The sequence below is a fragment of the Pituophis catenifer genome, unplaced genomic scaffold, assembly GCF_029215685.1.
Source record: "Pituophis catenifer annectens isolate HBS135680 unplaced genomic scaffold, rPitCat1.0.hap2 SCAF_29, whole genome shotgun sequence".
NCBI lineage: Eukaryota > Metazoa > Chordata > Lepidosauria > Squamata > Colubridae > Pituophis > Pituophis catenifer.
This window is the reverse complement of record NW_027256909.1, coordinates 635,939-656,094: the sequence shown is the minus strand read 5'-3', so window position 1 is coordinate 656,094 and position 20,156 is coordinate 635,939. Positions and strand designations below refer to the sequence as shown.

Sequence of the window (20,156 nt, the reverse complement as noted above, 5' to 3'; positions counted from 1 at the left end):
GTGGTCTCCCTCTGAGGCGCTTTCCCTGCACTAATTCTCCATACAGGAGATCTTTCGGATCGTCGCTGTTTCAATAGTGTATACATGCCTTGGTGGCGCAGCAGACTAAAGCACTGTTAAGTAACACCAGCTGCCTGCAATTACTGCAAGTTCAAATCTCACCAGGCTCAAGGTTGACTCAGCCTTCCATCCTTCCGAGGTAGGTAAAATGAGGACCTGGTTGGTGGGGGCAATAAGCTGACTTTGTATAAAAAAGAACACCGCTTAGGGGGGCTGAAAGTCCTACTAAGCAGGTATATACAAAAGTATGAAGGCTATTGCTTAACGCATTGTAAGCCGCCCTGAGTCTCCGGAAAAGGGCGGCATATAAATCGAACCAATCAATCAATCAATGCTAGAAATTCCAGCACGTTCCAAGACTGCACTGTTTGGAACTTTGTCCTGCCAGGTGATGCCAAGAATACGTCGGAGACAGCGCAGGCTCATCCAAAGTGCTCGATTAAACAGCCTTAATGCAGGCTGCCCATCATGGTTGTAAAACTTTTGCGATCTTTTTTTTTCTTTTTCTTTTTGCGGTGGCTAATCAAATACTGCAGTTGTTAAGCAAAAGTCATAGTCGTAAAGTAAACCTATGATTGACTACGGGTGCAGTTTTTCCGTAAACCAAAAAATGGCAAATTTTCAGCAAAACTGCCCTGAAATTATAGTCACGTGACTGCAGCATTGTTGCTGAGCCCCTGAGGTTCAGTCATGTGGCTGGGTGGCCCGACCCTCAGAACTTTGAATTCAGGTTGTAAGTAGCCCCAAGGTAGGTCTGTTGTAATTTTGAAAGTCACTAAGTGAGAACTACCTATGTATGCATATGTCAAAGTTACCCAAATCAGAAAACTAACACCAATTGTTGGCTTCCTGCATTTCATACTTGGCGGTAGATAAGCATGATGATATAACACCAGATTCAGAAAACCAGATCCTCCCTCATTAATTGGTAATTGCATTTTTTGTAAAGATACAAAAGAATGCGTTAACGTGACAGAAAGCAGTCCCAAAGGTGCTTTTTCAGGAGGCAACTGGACTTCTTTATTTTTTCTTTGAAGACATTTCGCTTCTCATCCAAGAAGCTTCTTTAGCTCTGAAGAAGCTTCTTGGATGAGAAGCGAAACATCTTCAAAGAAAAAACAAGGAAGTCCAGTTGCCTCCTGAAAAAGCAGCTTTGGGACAACCATGACCTGGATGATGGAGAATCTCTACATGACAGAAAGCAGTTCAGCATTGCTCACTCTCTACATGCTATTTCTACAGTGCACATTATGCACTCCTTGAGTGTAGTTGTAGTGTAGCTGCAACTTCACAATCCATTTTTAATGTCCAGTGTTGCTAATTAACTAGTTTTTTTATTGTTGTTGTTGTTGTTTGGGGTTTTTTTGTAAAAGGTTGGAAGGTTGCAATTTCAATTATGAGAATTTCCGAAGTGGCAAAAAGAAAAGGAGGATTTTAGGAAGGGACAACAGGGATGTCTCCACGTTGTATTTTATCAAAGGCATGTGGTGACGTTGTGTATATATTGTGCTTGTATACCATGAGGGATGATGAGAGAAAGCAATTGTTTTGCCTAAAGCTATTTATTTCATTAAATGGGGATTATGCAGGAAAGATATCAATACCCTGCATATATTGAATATACTTCTTTGGCCCATTGATTAGTTCTTTGATCAATTCCCATCAACCCTAATTATTTGTTACAGTGGCTGGGGCTGAGAGGAGCTGCTTATACTTCTCTAAGCCATTGGTTGGTCAAGAGACCCGTAAAGTTGCTTCTTTAGATATTTTTCTTTTTTGTTGTTGTTCTTGTTGTTGCCTTTCACTTTCGCCCTTTTATAATATCCTTTTTCTCTTCCATCTTCTACATTTCCCTAGTTTTTAAAATCTGTTTTATTTTAAAACAAGAGAAACCTGCTTTCTCAACCTGTAGAGAATGGAATAGTCATCCTTGGTTGAATGGACTCCTTCTAATTGTAGGTCACAGTTAGATTTTGGAGTGCTGGTATTTCTAGAGGGGGGGGGACTCACATGCATTTGCATCATAGGCAAAACATTTGTGTACAGCAGGGGTGTTAAATTCAAGGCCTGCGGGTCGAATCTGGCCTGCGGGGTCCTTAAATCTGGCCCACGGGGCTGGTCTGGAAATATCAAAGGACTGCCGGCCAAAATGGGTTACGTAGAGGCCATGTGTGGCCCCACGTGGCCCATTTTTGGCCTTCCCAGCCTCCAGAAACACTCTGCTGGCCAAAAACAGTTTTTGGCCGGCAGAGTGCTTCTGGAGGCTGGGGAGTACTGTGGAAAGAAATAAGAGAAAGAAAAAAGCGCATCTTGAGCCCGTGTCAAATGCCCACCATGACCACACCCACCCCAGCCTTGCCCCACCATGACCACACCCACCCCCCTGTCCTCCGAGGTCAGATATAACCCTGATGCTGCCCTCATTGAAATCGAGTTTGACACCCCCCCGGTGTACAGAGACAATCTGTGTGGAAGCTTTCATGTTTATTTTCTTCTTCTGGAAACAACATCACAATGTTTTGATTGCCGGCACCTGTGTCGCCTTCTTGACTTGACAACCTGGGAATTCTGATGCACTGAAGGAGATTCCAAGGGAGCAGTTTCCATTCAGGAGGATATCTCGAAATGTTTAAACATACACTCCAAACATCTCTAGGAAAGTTTGCTAAATTTGTTGCTCCTGCCATCACCGTTGGATGTTTTAACTATCTAACGAGAGCATTTTTCCATTGCATGGTTTTATCTGTAACTCCACAGCGGGTATTTTTCTCTGCAATATGAGCTTGAAGCCTTGAGCAGGGACGCATTGTCCTGGATCACAGCTACAAATATTTGGACATGAAAGGTCATCTTCCTTGATTTGTGCTGTCATCCCACGGTCATTCGCCCAACGTGGTTGCTGTCAGCCAAACTCATACCGTAGTGACGATACAAGATCAGATTGTGACTCTAAACTGCGTAAGGTTGAATTGATTTAAGCCACAGTTGCAACTTTGGGTTGCAAATTCCCAGCTACAGTTGCTGGGAAGCATCATTGTTATGATTAGCCATGATGAACGTGGTTAATCCTACTTGTCCATCCTGACGTTGCCCATGAGGGGGAAAACCTGCATTTTATTTCCATCATGTGTGAAAGGCGTTGACACGTCCTTGCACCCAGGGGTCATTTCAATGCAGGTAACTGAAGAGTTGGCCGCAGCCAGATTAAGATAACTCCGTAAAAGGGGACAGTCGCCTGAAGCACCTTCCAAATATGTTATTTCTTTATTATCTAGCACTTTATAATTAACTGCTGCTTTTTAATTATTATTATTGTTATTATTATTTCAGGAAGCTGCCACTTTTGCTCGAGAGCAAGGCTTTGAGGTGAGTAAGCCTACATTACACGCTAAACAGATTCTAAAGGGTTTTTCTTTTTTTCCCGTTGCTGATAATGAAGTTCTTTTGGACAGTGATTGATGTGCTATTATCCTCTCCAAGCTTCGCTGCGGTTGCCATAGAGACTTGGCAGTCGTCATGGTTTCTTTGTTCTGCCAGCTCAGTGTTATGACGCACTCTGCGAGGTCTGCACCCAACATCGCCTACAGATGTTATTTATTGAATTTTGAAAAGCCTCTCGGGAAGCTGAGAGGCTGGGCGCAGCTTCAAGCTGCCTCTGCAGATACGGAACCTGCCAGCCGGTTCCGCTAAAAAGCCACCTCATTAGCTGAATTACACTCTTATATAAAGACCCTCCGCGAAAAAGCCAGGGCCGAGCAAGGCAGAATTCAGGAACAGAATGCCATTTTGAGTAACCTGGACCTGTGCTGAACGCCGATTATCCCGATGCAAATGCTTTGGCGTGTGGAATTGTTAACAGCTGATTAGCGGGAGTCCCCCAGCCTCTCTGGGGAGTGGGCTGTTCTTTTGTTAACCTGTCCAGGGGCTGTTTTTTTTTTTTCCTCCCCTCCATCTGGGTCCGCCTCTTAACATACGTGCATACACAGACACACACAGAAGCTCCCTTCTTTTGTTCAGCCTGTCAACTGCCTTCCTGTGAAAGGGTCTCCGTTTCTAGAGATGTGGGTGGGTGGGTGCTACATCCAAACAATTTGATCCAAGGAATTAGTAATTATAGGACGCGGGGGCTGCCCCAAACACAATAATGTTAACAACCAATTTCTTTTAGATCTTTATGGTCTGGTAGCAAGTGCAATAACAACACCCTCTTTAAATTCATTTGCTTTACTCCCTTCTCAAAGGGGTTGTTCATAAGACAAATGGAAAGCGAGGGATCCCCTCTGCATTGATCAGGCCTCAACAGCTGGGAGACCTCGTAGGCCAGTCTGTGCCTTTCCTCTGCGCTTGTTCAAGTACAAAGGAGAAGTTAGGGAGGAACATCTGGAGAGTGTATGTGTCCCCAATTTAAATTGCTTCAAGATAACACGAAAACATGCCCCTCTGTCCCGTACGTGTTTTAAGCTGTAGGCTTTGTCATTTCGTGGTGTGTTCTGAATTGCGATGGACACTTCTATGAAACCAAGGCTGCGGGAAAACTTTTCTTTTCTGCAATTAGATTTTTGTATAACCTAGCTTAGCATTAACATAATTTAATCAAAGAAAAGCGCAGGTGGTGTATATTTTCATTTTTCCCTTGAGTTAGGAATGTGGAACAAGTCTGATTTAAATTCACACAGAATGACAAAATCATGCTTACCTTTTCCCTTAGCAGCTTTTGAAATATTTTCTAACGTAATTTTTAACATCCATGTCTCGCTTGATTCTCTTCCATTGCTGACCAGCAGTGGATCCATTTCATTTTGATCCATCCAGAAGACCATTTATACTTTTTCTCCTTCATCAGGATATCTGCAAAGTGGATTAACAAAAATTAAAGATTAAATTCAATGATTTAATTTCAATTAATTAAAAGTTTACCACCATTGACTGAATTAGAGTACAAACTGAAAGGAAAACTAAGATGGAACAAGGCTTTTTAAATGACACTTATGTGGGAACTGTATTAGAAACTGTAAAAGTTCAGTTCAGACAATGTTTTAATGGTTGCACTAAAGCCTTAGAAACTCTGAATTAAATGATACCTATTCTTTATAAGATGAGAGCTGTTTTTCTTAGCCAGAAGACTAAATGTTTTATATTTAAGTAGAAGTCCCCAAATTGTATGGGGAAGCCACCTTGGAAGTATTTTTTGGAGCAAAACAATTTCAGCATGAATCATGAAGTTATCTTTCCTAACGTTCTCACAGATTTTAAAAAAAGATCCCGTAACTATTTTTCCACAATTTTCTAAGCAAGAACTTTCTTTTAATGTGCAAAAAAAAATCCCTTCCTCATTACTTTGAAAAATGTAATCTCCTGCAAAATGTCATTCAGAAAGAGATGTTGAGCAAAAAGATACAGATTTTTAGATTAAAAAGAATAACAATACCAGAGAATAATAAGATGCTGGGAGAGCATCATTGTGGCTAAAAGGGCCTTTTGAAAGTGAGATATCCAGAGAAAAATGTATGAAAGTGTGTATTTTTTTTCAGGGCAGGTCAATGTGGTTGTAACTAACCTTTATATACATAATTGAACCTGAAGAATTGAGTAGAGTTTTGTTTAGCATAACATTTTTAAAAAGGAGGCATAGCTTGTTGTATTGTATGGAGCACTCTAGTAATTCAGCATTTCCATATAATTTGGGTAATACAGTCATAAGGAAAGGAGGGGGGGATTAAATCAACCTGTAAATTGAATTCGGGAATTTGCTATGAGAAAAGACCACTTCCAAATTCTTCAAGTAAGATAAGGCGGGCAGATAGCTTTGTCCTTAATGTTGTTTGTCTGAGGACTCCCACGAAGTGGTGTCGACTGGTATTTACAGATAGTGGATGACCCTTCAGCAATTCTGGGTTCCTAGATAGAATCCATCTCCTTGGAGAATTATGTACAAGAAGCTTGAGTTAGCTCTCTCTACGAGAACTACTCTGATAGTATCAGTCTGTGGCCACGGAAGACCTTAAGAAGAATTACATTCTTTACATGGAACATAAGCCACTTAAGGTCGGTTTAGTGATCTATAAACCAGAAAAAGAGGGATAAAAGAGAGGGATACAGGCCCTGTCCCTACAGAGATCCCTGTGACTCTGGCTCTTGAAGAGCCATTGGACTTTTTTGAAGCTTCTTATTTCCTGGGATGTAGAGAAATTGCTGAAGCCATGGAATCCTCCTCTTCTGGGTCCATACAGTTAGATAATGGAGAGGTTGGGACGGATAGTAAGAGCTGCTCCAGAAATGATGAGGAGGTTGATATTTGGAGGTCTCTTCAAATTCTTCCCAAAGGAAGGAAGGGAAATATGAGGAGGAAAGAACCTCAAAAGAACTTTCCTTTGACTTGGTTTGGGGCAGATTTTGACCTTGTTGGTATAAATTGGATATAGGCGACAGAGGCGGCTTTTAACTTCACCTCTGCCCCAGCAATCATATCAAGCTATCCATTTCCCATTGCTACTAGCCAGGCGAATTAAATGAAAAATAACTGCCCAACAGTCTCATTTCTCCTCATCCCCTCGTTCGGTGATAATTTCGATCGTGGAGAAACTAATTTGTCCTAATCAAAGTAGCTTGTCAAGCTGTGATTTCATTCTGACATCAGTGCTCCACATTCATGTTCAACTAAAAATAATCCCTCTGCAATCTGTTGAAAAGTTTATGATCTGTCTTTGATTACTCAACGCTGCTGCTTTCAAGATTCTTCTTTTTTCTCTCTCTCTCTCTCTTTCTCTTTCCCTTTTGCTCTTCCAAGACGGAGGACATTGAAGAGATCGCCCGAAAGACTCAGGCGCTGAAAAAAGCAAATCCGAAAAGACAGCGGGTCGTGGTGTTTACCCAAGGGAAGGATAACACTGTCATGGCCACAGGTACATGCTTTTTTAAAAAGTAAATTTAATAGAATAGAATTCAATTCAATTCTTTATTGGCCAAATGTGATTGGACACAAGGAATTTGTTTCTGGTGCGAAAGCTCTCAATGTACGTACAACAATAGTGGTAGATCAGGGGCGTCAAACTCAAGGCCCAGGGGCCGGAAACGGCCCACGTGGTCCTTAGATCTGGCCCACGGGACCGTCCTAGAAACAGCGAAGGACCAGCCTGTGGTGCCTCTGCCAGTGAAAACGTAGCTTAGGAGCTCCATTTTCTCTGGCAGAGGGTTGCAGGAGGCCATCGCAGCCGAAAATGGAGCTCAGGAGCCTGTTTTCTCTGGCAGAGTGCTGGGGCCACCATAGGCGTCCCCAACATGAATGACATTGAGCTGGCCACACCCACTCCAGCCCCCCGAGGTCAAACACAACCCTGATGCAGCTCTCAATGAAATCGAGTTTGACACCCCTATGATAGATCATTAACATTGTCATTGTAAAATACATTCATCATAAAACATTGGATACAACCAGGGGTGATATCCAGCAGCTTCTAACAGGTTCTGGAGAACCGGTAGCGGAAATTTTGAGTAGTTTGGAGAACCGGCAAATGCTACCTCTGGCTGGCCCCGGAGTGGGGTGGGAATGGAGATTTTCCAATATCCTTCCCCCAAGAGGGGAGGGGAGGGAATGGAGATTTTGCAGTATCCTTCCCCTGGAGCGGAGTGGGAATGGAGATTTTGCAATATCCTTCCCCTGCCATGCCCACCAAGCCACGCCCACAGAACTGGTAGGGAAAAATTTTGGATTTCACCTCTGGATAGAACATTTAGCGATAGTCATGGATACTAAATAAGCAATCAACATTAATCATACTAAGATACTAATTAAACAATTTAAATCGTAAGATATAAGCAATAAGTTATAGTCATAAGGAGACAGGTAATAGGGAAGATGAGAAATAATGATGGCAATACTGCCTTTTTAGATAGTCTGACAGTGTTGTGGGAATTAGTTGCTTAGCAGAAGCGACGGCATTGGGGGGAAAAACCTGTCCTTGTGTCTAGTTGTCTAATTCTGATATTTTAAGATCTACAACCCTAAAAGAATAGCTTTAAGAATATGGCATTCGGTTTTCTTGGTGTGCTTCTGATGAGGCTTAGCAAATGAGAGTCAAATAAAGCAACAAAAAGGTTTTAAGAGAATGTACTGTGTGAGTAATCCTGGTGTCAGCACTAAATGCAGGTTGAAGTGCATTTGGTGAATTTGGTAAAAAGAACAGGGCAGTAGGCAGAACCAGTTGCTGATAATAAGAAAACCTTTGTGCATGCATTTCCCAGGGAGTGTGATAATATGAGATGGATTGGGCTGCTTTTATAGGGTTTTCATATCTGAGCATCTGTTCATTTGGATTTGTGTTTAGGAGAAGCCTGGCTTAACTTTATACTTATCCAATATATTATTTGGAAACATTACATGATCTTATACAGAATGACTATAAAAGTCACTTTTCCATTTGAATAGAAATGTGTTTTATATTTTGATACCGTAAAATGTTCTCTTTATCAATTTTGTTACATTAGCAACCAACCCTCCAGGGATTATAGACATAATTATTTATCTGGTGTAAGGTCTAAACATAATTTTACACATTGATATGATTCCAAAATGTTAAAGATATATTTTCTAGTTCATCTGATGCCTATGCATTAATATGCACTGTGTTTGAAAAGGTTTAAATTATTTAACTTGCATTTAGATTTTCTCTTGAGTTGTTTCTACTTGATTATCTGTATCAAAGCTCACCAAGTAACAGATGCTGTAAGGATTAAATTCATGTAAGTTGTAACAGAGAATACAAAATTTGATATACTGTGAAGTGAATTTCCAGCTGTTTTTTTTTTTTTAATACAGCAGGAAATTCCACTTTTGGTTTTTCCCACTTGAAAACTTTTGGTCCTTAGAGAACAAAAGTGAAAAAGGAGCTTGTGTAGGAATGAAGTGATCTATGATATGCCATTTTAATCATTAAAATATGACTTTTCCTGCAGTTGGACACATTGTCTACATTTCTTGATTTAAATAGGGCTTTTGTGGGGGGTGGGGGGGAATCTATCATGCATTTTTTGTCTAAAGCAACATACTTAATTCAGTTCTCTACTGCCTCCTCCATAGCTTTGAACTTAAGCTAAAGTCTCTTTTGGAACAGATTGTCAACCAGCAGGTCTGCAAATGTTTTGGAAAGAACTCTGCTAATATCAGGAGCCAGCATGGGTTTGAAACAAACTCTTTCTTTCTTTCTTTCTTTCTTTCTTTCTTTCTTTCTTTCTTTCTTTCTTTCTTTCTTTCTTTCTTTCCTTCCTTCCTTCCTTCCTTCCTTCCTTCCTTCCTTCCTTCCTTCCTTCCTTCCTTCTTTCTTTCTTTCTTTCTTTCTATCTTCTTTCCTTCCTTTCTTTTTCCTCCCTCCCTCCCTCTCTCCCTTCCTTCCATTAATTAGCAGGCCAAGGACATACTGTCATTGTACAGTACTTTGACCTCAATAAAGCATTTGGCAAGATCTCTTACAAGGTCAAGAATGGAAAAATGTTGGCTAGATAGTCCTGTGAATTTGCAGCTGGTTGAACTTGTTTAATGCCTATACATGATTTTGCATCATCCTGGAGGGAAGGATTGTATGGGTGCCATCTTGAGGAATGGAATGGAAGATGCCATGTAGAAGGAATGGTGGGAAGACTGAGGAAAATTATCTTAATAAAAATACGTAAGAACTATCACTCAGGTAAAGGAGTCTGAAAGGTTTTTTTAATTCCTCATAACATGATTCTTTGGAGTATAAGAAATGGGCAGGGAGTTACAGCACAACCAGACCTGTAAGTTTCTGTTGTTATAGCCAATGTGATATCTCTGAGCTTGGTGGTTTTCTGGCAGACGTTTCATTACCAAACAAGGTAACCTCATCAGAGCACACTGAAGGAGTTTGAATCTGAATCTCAGCTGTCTCCAACAGCTGTTTCCCTCCACAGCAGAAATGCCTAGTCCTTCTAGTAGATATCTGATGAGACATTTCTTTTATTCTTTGCCCAAGATATATTGAGGGGAGGATTTCCCAAAAACCACACTTTAACAGATTAACAGAGTTGGAAGGGACCTTGTAGGTCACCTATTCCAACCCCACCCACTCCCATCCAAGCAAGAGGACCCTACACCATTTCTGACAAATGTCCAATCTCTTCTTGAAAACTTCCAGTGATGAAACTCCCACAACTTCCGAAGGCAACTTCTGTTCCATTGGTTGATTGCTCTCACTGTCGGAAAATTTCACCTTATTTCCAGGTTGAATCTCTCCTTGATCAGTTTCCGCCCATTGTTATTTGTCTGGCTTTCCATTGCCTTTGAAAATAGCTTGACACCCCCCCCTCCTCTCTGTGGCAGCCCCTCAAATATTGGAACTCTACTATCCTTTCTCCCCTGCACGAGACTTTATGATTGCTTGTTGAGCTGAGTGGCAAAATGGGCTATGTTGTATTCAAAGCCAACTGCATATCAGTGTGAGTTGTTTTTTGAGATTGAGAGAGGGTTGAGATATTCAGTGCCGTATTTCCTGTTCACAGATATCATTGCCACATACATAAGTGTACTTTGGCTTAAGTGTTCAGGATCTCTTGTAGAATAAGGACTAGGCAGTTGTGGAGTTACCTCACAAAATCCTTAATAAATTGGCTGGTTTTTAATATGCCCCTGATTCTGTAGTTTTCTCTCAAGAGCCTTGGTGGCACAGCAGACTAAAATGCTATTAAGTAGCACCAGCTGCCTGCAATTACTGCAAGGTCAAATCTCACCAGGCTCAAGGTTGACTCAGCCTTCCATCCTTTCGAGGTAGGTAAAATGAGGACCTGGATTGTGGGGGCAATAAGCTGACTTTGTATAAAAAAGAACACCACTCGGGGGGGTCCAAAAAGCCCCACTAAGCAGGTATATACAAAAGTATGAAGGCTATTGCTTAATGCATTGTAAGCCGCCCTGAGTCTCCGGAGAAGGGCGGCATATAAATTGAACCAATAAACAAACAAATAAACAAACAAACAAATAAATAAATAAATAAATAAATAAATAAATAAATAAATAAATAAATAAATAAATAATAAAAGTGTCCGGTTGGAGGTTCCATTCAGTCTTTTAGAAGTAACTTCTCAACAGACTCCTCGGCCAAAGAGCCCATGAAAAGAAGACTGGCCAGCCTAGGCACACTTTGCTCCATCCGCCCAGAAAAGACGACCAGTTTGATGTAGTGATGAAGTTGTTGGTCTAGAACAGGTGTCTCCAAGCCCTGGTCCGTGGACCGGCCCCAGTCGGCATGACAGCAACCAGTCCATGCATACAAGTGAAGCCCCGTCTGCAGAATGCAGGCCGCACATGAAACCACACTCCTTCTGGTCTGTGGAGAAACATTTCTCTGTGGAACCAGTCTCTGGTGCCCAAAAGGTTGGAAGCCGCTGGTCTAGAAACAGGAGATGGTGAGTGCTAGCCTCACCTTCTCCATGAAAGCTGGCTAGGTGACTTTGAGCCAATCGCCAGGAGACAGTGAGTTCTATTCCCGCCTTAGGGCACGAAAACCGGCTGAGTGACTTTGGGCCAATCACCAGAAGACAGTGAGTTCTAGTTCCGCCTTAGGCAGGAAAGCCATCTGGGTGACTTTGGGCCAATCACCAGAAGACAGTGAGTTCTAGTCCTGCCTTAGGCAGGAAAGCCAGCTGGGTGACTTTGGGCCAATTACCAGGAGACTGTGAGTTGTTGTAGTCCCACATTAGACATGAAAAAATGGCTAGATGATCTGGGCCAGTCATTCTCTCTCAGCCAACTTCACTTCACAGGGTTGTTGCATTAGGTACATTCACCACCTTGAGGTATATATGAAAAAAGTGGGATAAAAATCTTTTTTTAAAAAAAATATGAGCAGGTGAGGGAAAATTGAGAAATGGAGGAATAGATGGGGAGGGGTAGAAAGCCCTCTCCTCCCATAATGCCATTTCCTTCCTCTCTTTTTTCTTTCTGACAAGAAACCTTCGATCTCAGCCATATGGATAGTAAATATAAAGAACTCTTGCCATTTAAGAGTTTGGTTTTATATCCATACAGAAAGAAATCGGCTCCTGATTTGGGAGAGACCAATAATTCTCTCAAATTATTGAGAGAACCACCAGGCTGGTAATTATGATTCACAATCGTTGGGATGCGTATAGTTTTATCTAGCCAAGATGATATATTTCCCAGGGGTCTTGGGATTATCTGAACTCATCACAATGTAATCCACCGTTCCCATGAGCCCAGGAACAAGTTGCAATCACCTACCATAGATGTCAGCCTGATTCATATTAATTTGCTTCATCGGTTTCTGTATAGAAGCCCGGTACTGATCTTGCTGCTGAATATTAAGAAGCTTTGAGCAAGAAGGTCCCCTCACAGCTTTATGATTCTGCCATATACCGTATTTTTCAGTCTATAAGACGCAATTTCCAAAGTGGGTGGAAATGTCTGTGCGTCTTATAGAGCGAATGTTGCCGAAGCCCCACCCACCCACCAGCCCCCACTCTTCAGCCTCTGCCTCCCAGCAATTTGCCTCCTTGCAGCAACAGCCTGGTCAGCTTAAGCACAGCCTGATTTAGCACAAACACCTGATTGGCGGTTGGAGCGGCCTCCTGGAATACCACCTATCAGCTGTTCCAGACTGCGGGGATCATTGCCGCCTCCGCACGTCCCATTTTCGGCCTGTTCTGCTCGATTGCCACTGCCTGGAACAGACACATGGAGGCCGAAAATGGGACTCACAGACGTGGCAATAAGGGGTGGCAATGGGCGGCGACAGTGGCAATGGGCGGTACCTATGCCCACAACCTGGAACAGCTGATCAGCGGTATTCCGGGAGGCCAATTTTTTTTCTTGTTTTCCTCCCTAAAAGCTAGATGCCTCTTATAGTCTGGAGCATCTTATAGTGCGAAAAATATGGTATTTTTAATTTCAGGAATGTGCATCCAGACAAGGACATTTAAATAATCTGAGTGAGAATTAGAGCAGAGAAAGAGTTTCTTAAGAAACTCAAGGTAACCCAAGGTAAAGATGGCTATAGAACAAGGGTGGGAAACTATGGCCCTTTTATGACTTGAGGACTTCAAATTCTGGGAGTTAAAGTCCACAAGTCAAAGAAGGGCCATAGTTTCCCACACCTCTGTTACAGAATATCTGGCTAACTTGAAAAAATATAGGTGTTCAGAAAAAAATAGATCCGTAGTGGTGCAGTGGTTAGACTGCAGTATTGCAGGCTAATTCTGCCAACTGCCAGCAGTTCGGCAGTTCAAGTCTCACTGGTTCAAGGTTGACTGAGCCTTGCATCCTTCCGCGGTGGGTAAAATGACCCAGATTGTTGGGGGCAATAGACTGATCTGCAAATCGCTTAGAGAGGTATGTAAAGCACTATGAAGCCGTATATAAGTCAAAATGTTATTGCTATCGCTATCGAAGAAACCTGGAAAAGTCATGGAAGATGGGCCTAATGGCAGAGTTCTAGAGAAGGGGAAATGATATTCCTTTCTTCAAAAGAAGGAAAAGAGGACCCAAGAAACTTGTGGATGGGTTAATGAGATGCCAGTGATGGACAAAACTTTGGAACAATGTGTTGGTTTATGAACGTTTAGAAAGGAAGGCATAGCTTAGAGGGAGCTGGCTTCCCCACAAAGAAACCAGGATAAACTACCCTGATTTTCTTCTTAGTAATGTGCCTACTTTAGCTGAGCATGTACAGTGGGTCAAGCGGATGACCTTGATGGAAAGAGGGATGATCCATTAACAAAGCTATTGTGGCCCGCCAGCGGCCAGCAGAGCTGGCAGCAGATTCAGACAGTGAGGAGGTTGGGGAGAAACGTGGGCCAGTCCTGGAGTCTGGGGAAGGCTGGGATGATGTCTCTGAGTCAGAGGCAGAGAGGGGGCTAAGACCATCTGACAGTTTTTTGCTGCCTCGAGAGTTTCCGGAGTCTGACATCAGCGAGGCAGAAGAACAGCGTGAGCCTGTTCCCAGTGTGTGCCTGCACAGAGCTGCCAGGAGACAGGAACAATTAAGGAGACAGGGTCGACTTGGGAGTAAGGCTTGGAGATGATTGGCCCCTCCCATAAGATATAAAAGAGAAGCGAACGGGACGTGAGCTTTTGCAGGAAGCAATTAGTTCATCTGGCCGAATCAAGATTTGAAAATTCTGTTTGTGACTCTGTGCCAAGTTTGGCCTTGCCCTGCGTCTGGAAATTAGCTCTTTGGCAGTGTTCCACGTGAGATAGGTGGGTGTTGATAACCTTCCTCTGAAAGACTGTTTACTAAGCCTTGCGGACTGTAAATGAAAGTAATTTACAGCCGTATGAATTAAAGAGGTTTGCCAGGACTAAGTTTGTGCTGTTTAATTTCTAAGGAAGCCTAGGTCAGTACAAAAGCAACCAAAAAGAAAACATAGCTTAAATCCAAACAATGGGAGAAGATTATGAAAATGGCTCAGGCAAAGACCTCCATAATTCACGTGGATCTATTTCTTGGTCTAGTCTGCCTCACATAATACGATCTTTAGATGGCAAAATGTGGGGTGGACAATGGTGTAGAATTGGTTGAACAATCACATCGAGTGCCCATAGATCAAATATGAAGGTCATGAGCGGCATATTACTTGGCTTTGGGGCTGTTCAATATATTTACCAATGACCTTGGTCAGAAAATATGATTTGTCAGATTTGCAGAGAATAGGGGAGATGGGAATGGGGAGTAGCATCTTAGAGGAAAATGTGAAGATTAGAAAGAAGCTAAGCAGCATGCAGCAGTAAGAAATGCAGGGTCCTGCATTTTGGATAGGAAAAATCAAAGACGGAAGAGACCTCAATGAACAGTAGGATGTGACAACAGTTGCAACAGATCACACGCACAAGAAGCAGCATGTTGTCATTGCAAACAAAGCCCATAGAGTTCTTGGCTGCATCAGCAAACGTATAGAGTCAATCTTAAGAAAATTCATTGTCTATCTTAATTCTCCATTGGTCAGACTAGATGGAGAAAAGTGCATCAGTTCTAAGCCCTCTATTTTTGGAAGAACATCAGTAAACAGGTCTTGAAGGAAAACCTTACAAAGAAGACGCAAATAAACTGTCAGAACGCTTACAGTTTCCAACAGTGTCTTGTTGTTTTTGTTTAAAAACCTACAAAGAAGATTTGGAGACATTGAGTATGTTTAGGGTGGAGAGGAGATGCCTGCAGGGACAGATCATAGCGATCTTAAGAACCTGAAGGGCTGTCATATAGAACATGAGCCAGAATTGTTCAGAGCTGTTCCACGAGACAAGACAAGAAAGAACTGGTTTAAATTATAAGGATTTAAATGATAAGCAGATTTCAGTCGGACATTTATTTTTATTTATTTATTTTATTTATTTAATTTATTAAATTTATATACCGCCCTACTCCCGAAGGACTCAGGGCGGTGAACAGCCATAAAAATAAAACATGGAAATACAAAATTTAAAATAGAGATAAAACAAATTAAATAAATTTGGCTGAACCATATTTAAAACCCCAATAATTTAAAACCAAATTTAAAATTCCCATTTAAAAGCGGAGAAGTTTAGGTCAGGCCGGCTTGCTGGAATAGGAACGTCTTAAGCGTGCGACGGAAGGTACGCAGATCCGGAATCCTCCGTATCTCGGGGGGGAGCTCGTTCCAGATAGTAGGTGCCCCCACAGAGAAGGCTCTCCCCCTGGGGGCCGCCAGTCGACATTGTTTGGCCGACGGCACCCGGAGGAGCCCCTCTCTATGGGAGCGTACTGGTCGGTGGGAGGCTATTGGTGGTAGCAGGCGGTCCCGTAGATAACCAGGTCCTAAGCCATGGAGCGCTCTAAAGGTGATAACCAAAACCTTGAAGCGCACTCGGAAGACCACCGGGAGCCAGTGCAGCTCGCGCAGGAGGGGCGTTACATGGGAGCGCCACGTCGCTCCCATCACCACCCGCGCAGCTGCACTCTGCGCCAGTTGGAGCCTCCGAGTGCTCCTCAAGGGGAGCCCCATGTAGAGAGCGTTACAGTAGTCCAGACGGGAGGTGACGAGGGCATGAGTGACCGTGCGTAACGAGTGCGGACATTGTGGAAAAATAATCCTAATCATAGGAACAAAGGGCCTTGGGCAGTGTGGATTCTGAAGGAGTTTCAGCAGAAGTTGGATGGCCTCACAAGAATCCTGCAGTAGATTCCTCCACATGTTGAACTGGTCATTTGCAGGATCCGTAACGTTGAGTGTTGAACTCTAGCTTTCTATGGAAAATCTTAAGATTATTTAGGCCATCCCCATCTTCTGCTGCTGCTGCTGTTTTTTGTTTGTTTATTTGTTTTGGAGAGAAATCAACACTTAACAAAGTATGTATGTCTTCATGGCCATTCATCATTCTGTTGTTGTTAGTTGCGAAGTCGTGTCTGACCCATCGTGACCCCATGGACAACGTTCCTCCAGGCCTTCTTGTCCTCTACTATTCTCTTGAGTCCATTTAAGCTCACGCCTACTGCTTCAGTGACTCCATCCAGCCACCTCGTTCTCTGTGGTCTATTTCTTCTTTTGCCCTCAATTTTTCCCAGCATTAGGCTCTTCTCCAGTGAGTCCTTCCTTCTCATTAGGTGGCCAAAGTATTTGAGTTTCATCTTCAGGATCTGGCCTTCTAAAGAGCAGTCAGGGTTGATCTCCTCTAGGACTGACTGGTTGGATCGTTTTGCAGTCCAAGAGACTCGCAGAAATCTTCTCCAGCACCAGAGTTCAAAGGTCTCAATTCTTCGGCGCTCAGCCTTCCTTATGGTTTTTCTTATGGTCATCATTGTAGCCATTGTCTATCCACTGCAGAACGAAGGTCTCTTGTACATGTTTCCAACCTATACAGTTTTGAGCTTTCTTTTACCAATTGGGCTCACAATACTTGCTGACATTGTCACTGCAATTTGTTTTAGGTCTCTTTCATGCTTTTGATCGAGTGGGATCCGTTCTACAACTCCCTTTGATCCACCTGCCATCAGTTCTTCTTGCTTTGCGACCAGCTCATTTCCATTTCAATTCTTTTACTCTTTTGATGATATCATATACTTTCCTTTGTTCTCTAATCTATGTGCAGGTCTTTCTATCTTGTGTTGTAATGCCGAGCATGTATCTTCCCGTGGTCACTCTTTGTGCCACTCTTAGCTTTTGTATCGATTGTGAGGCTAGGTTTTGCTGGCATATGTTAGAACAGGTAGCACACACTGATCCAAAACTTTTCTCTTCAGGCATAGGGGGAAGTTGTTCTTGAAAATTATGCTTAGCTTGCCGAATGTCTGTCAACCATATTAAACACACCATTCAATTTCCTTTATTGTATCACCTTCCATTGAGATCCATTGGCCAAGGTATATGTAATGGTGTACTACATCTAGTTCTTCTCTTTAAAAAGGTTAAGGTTCCCCTCGCACATATGTGCTAGTCATTCCCGACTCTAGGGGGCGGTGCTCATCTCCGTTTCAAAGCCGAAGAGCCAGCGCTGTCCAAAGACCTCTCCGTGGTCATGTGGTCAGCATGACTCAACGCCAAAGGCGCACAGAACGCTGTTACCTTCCCACCAAAGGTGGTCCCTATTTTTCTACTTGTATTTTTTACGTGCTTTCGAACTGCGAGGTTGGCAGAAGCTGGGACAAGTAATGGGAGCTCACTCCGTTACACGGCACTAGGGATTCGAACCGCTGAACTGCCGACCTTTCAATCGACTTAGCCACTGAGCCACCGCATTCCTATTCATGACCATTATGGAACCCTAAATAATGTGGCTTTGCAAACAAATATTCTAGAACTTGTGAACAGCAGTCAGTAAGCCTGGTAAACTTGTCCATTGATTGCATGCCCAGAGTGGCAAAATCGATTCAGTCAAATCAAGTGAAGGAACTTGTAGAAGAATAGTCCTTTTCATACTCTTCTTAACCTACTGTGGTCCCAGCCATCCATCAACCAACTGATTAAAGAGTTCCAGAGAAACCTGATCATACTGGAGGAGACAATGCTCTCTTCCATAATATGACAGTGTGGGTAGGGTAGGGGAATAGGACTTAAATGTGTAGGGTTAATTCTGGGAAAATAGGTCCCAGTTCATTCTCATCCATGGAAACTCAAAGAGTGACGTCATCCTTTGTGATCCTGCCCATCCTAACTCAACCTTTATTTCTTATGTCTTGGGTTGCTGGGAATTATAGTTCACCAACTTCTAGGGATCTTAACAGCCAGGTTGCTTTTTGGTTTCCCAAAGGGACCCTGTTGTACCGGTGTTAGAAGTTTTGCACTGGCTGCCAGTTTATTTTTGGGTAAAATGCCAGTAGCTGTTAACTATAAACTCCAATATAGCTTTGCTCCAAGTATTTAAGAAATTGTTCCTCCCACAACCCACTTCTGTTCATTGAAATTGTCTGACAAGTTTGTCAGCAGTTGCTATAAGAAACTTATAGCAACAATCAAAAATCCCATATAGTTGATAAATTAAAATCTATTCATCAGATCAACTCAAACCTTTATTACAGTCTTTAGGTCAGAGAGTACAACAATAAAATGCATAAACCTGTAATTATTAGTAGTTAAACTTTAAGAGAAAGATATAAAAATGCAATAAAATTACATAAAATACTTTATTATGATTATTATAATTATTATAATAATACAGATAACAGTGGTAATCACAAAAAAAATCTATTTAAAAACGTACCTTTTAAAATAGTTTTTAGTAGTTGGTTTTAATACTTTTTAATTGTTTCTCTAAATTGTTTTCAATATCCCAGTTTTTAGTTTTAATTTTAAGTTTTATTGTCAATTGCCAAAAGGCTGTAAACTTGGTGACGTAATTTTAATAAACTCAAGATTTAAGCACACATAGCTGAATGTTAAAATGATGACGCATCATTTGAGCGTACTTTTCAATGGCTTCTATGATATTTTGCTTTCATTCACGGTAAAGCTGCTAATCCAGGGGTGTCAAGCTGGCGGCCCACGGGCCAGATGCGTCATGTGCTCCCTCCCCCCAGCCCGGTTTAGCGAAGGGTGGGAAAGTCCCGATACATCACATGACGACGTGGGTTTGACACCCCTGTGCTAATCTAACTATCAAATCTTAGAGGTTTTTGTGTGGTAAGGAAATTATTTGAGGACTGATTGCACTTTTGATTCCATGTGTAAATTAAATTAGGAGATGTGTTGATTTATATGCTTAGTAAATTCAAGATAGAAGAGCTTACACTACAAGGTCAGTTACATAAGCAAACATAAATGTTAAGTGACTTTGAGTCCAGGAAAGCTATTCATACATAAGTTTAGCTGAATCTCTGTGCTGTATTATTATTCATGGTAGCCAAATAAATGTCAATAATAAAAGAGAATTAAAGATTTTCATTTCCCAGAGGTAATTCTTCTAAGACTGCTTGATCTTTCATTTCATTTATAATTCATTTCTGTATCAGGATACAGCTATTCACCAGGCAGTGTATGACATGAAGTCGTTTAATAATGATTAAGAATGTAAAAATGTATGGCCCATGGGTAGTTGTCAGAAGACGTACCCGAGTATTATTGTTTTTGCCATGTTCTTATAGATCCTTCCACTCTGGAATATCAAGCATCCTTCTCTTCACACATCATTTATTATAAAATATTTAATGAAAACGAGATGTATGTGTCTTAATTTGCCATGTAGTACAATGACTGGAATTTCTTACAGAAGCTCAGTGGCCTAGGTTGGGAGAAACGCTTGGCTTCTGAAAGACAATCCATAAAATTGGATTCTTCCATATGCCAAGGGCAGGGGTGAAATCCAGCAGGTTCTGACAGGTTCTGGAGAACCAGTAGCGGAAATTTTGAGTAGTTTGGAGAACCTGCAAATACCACCACTGGCTGGTCCCAGAGTGGGGTGAGAATGGAGATTTTGCTATATCCTTCCTCCAGGAGTGGGGAGGGAATGGGGATTTTGCAGTATCCTTCCCCTGGAGTGGGGTGGGAATGGAGATTTTGCAGTATCCTTCCCCTGGCATGCCTACCAAGCCATACCATGCCTATCAAGCCACACCCACAGAACCAGTAGTAAAAAAATTTGAATTTCACCACTGGCCGAGGGTTCAGAAACTGCCAGGGGA

General features: G+C 42.2%; 1 protein-coding gene across 1 annotated transcript in view; it reads left to right on the top strand.

Annotated features, from left to right (window-relative positions):
* Positions 1-20,156, top strand: part of LOC139326284 (adenosine kinase-like) — a 97,105-nt gene that overhangs the window by 32,562 nt on the left and 44,387 nt on the right. Inside the window, exons 3-4 of the mRNA XM_070956444.1 lie at positions 3,391-3,426; positions 6,848-6,962. Coding sequence (XP_070812545.1) covers positions 3,391-3,426; positions 6,848-6,962 — 151 coding nt within the window. The remainder of the gene's footprint in view (positions 1-3,390; positions 3,427-6,847; positions 6,963-20,156) is intronic.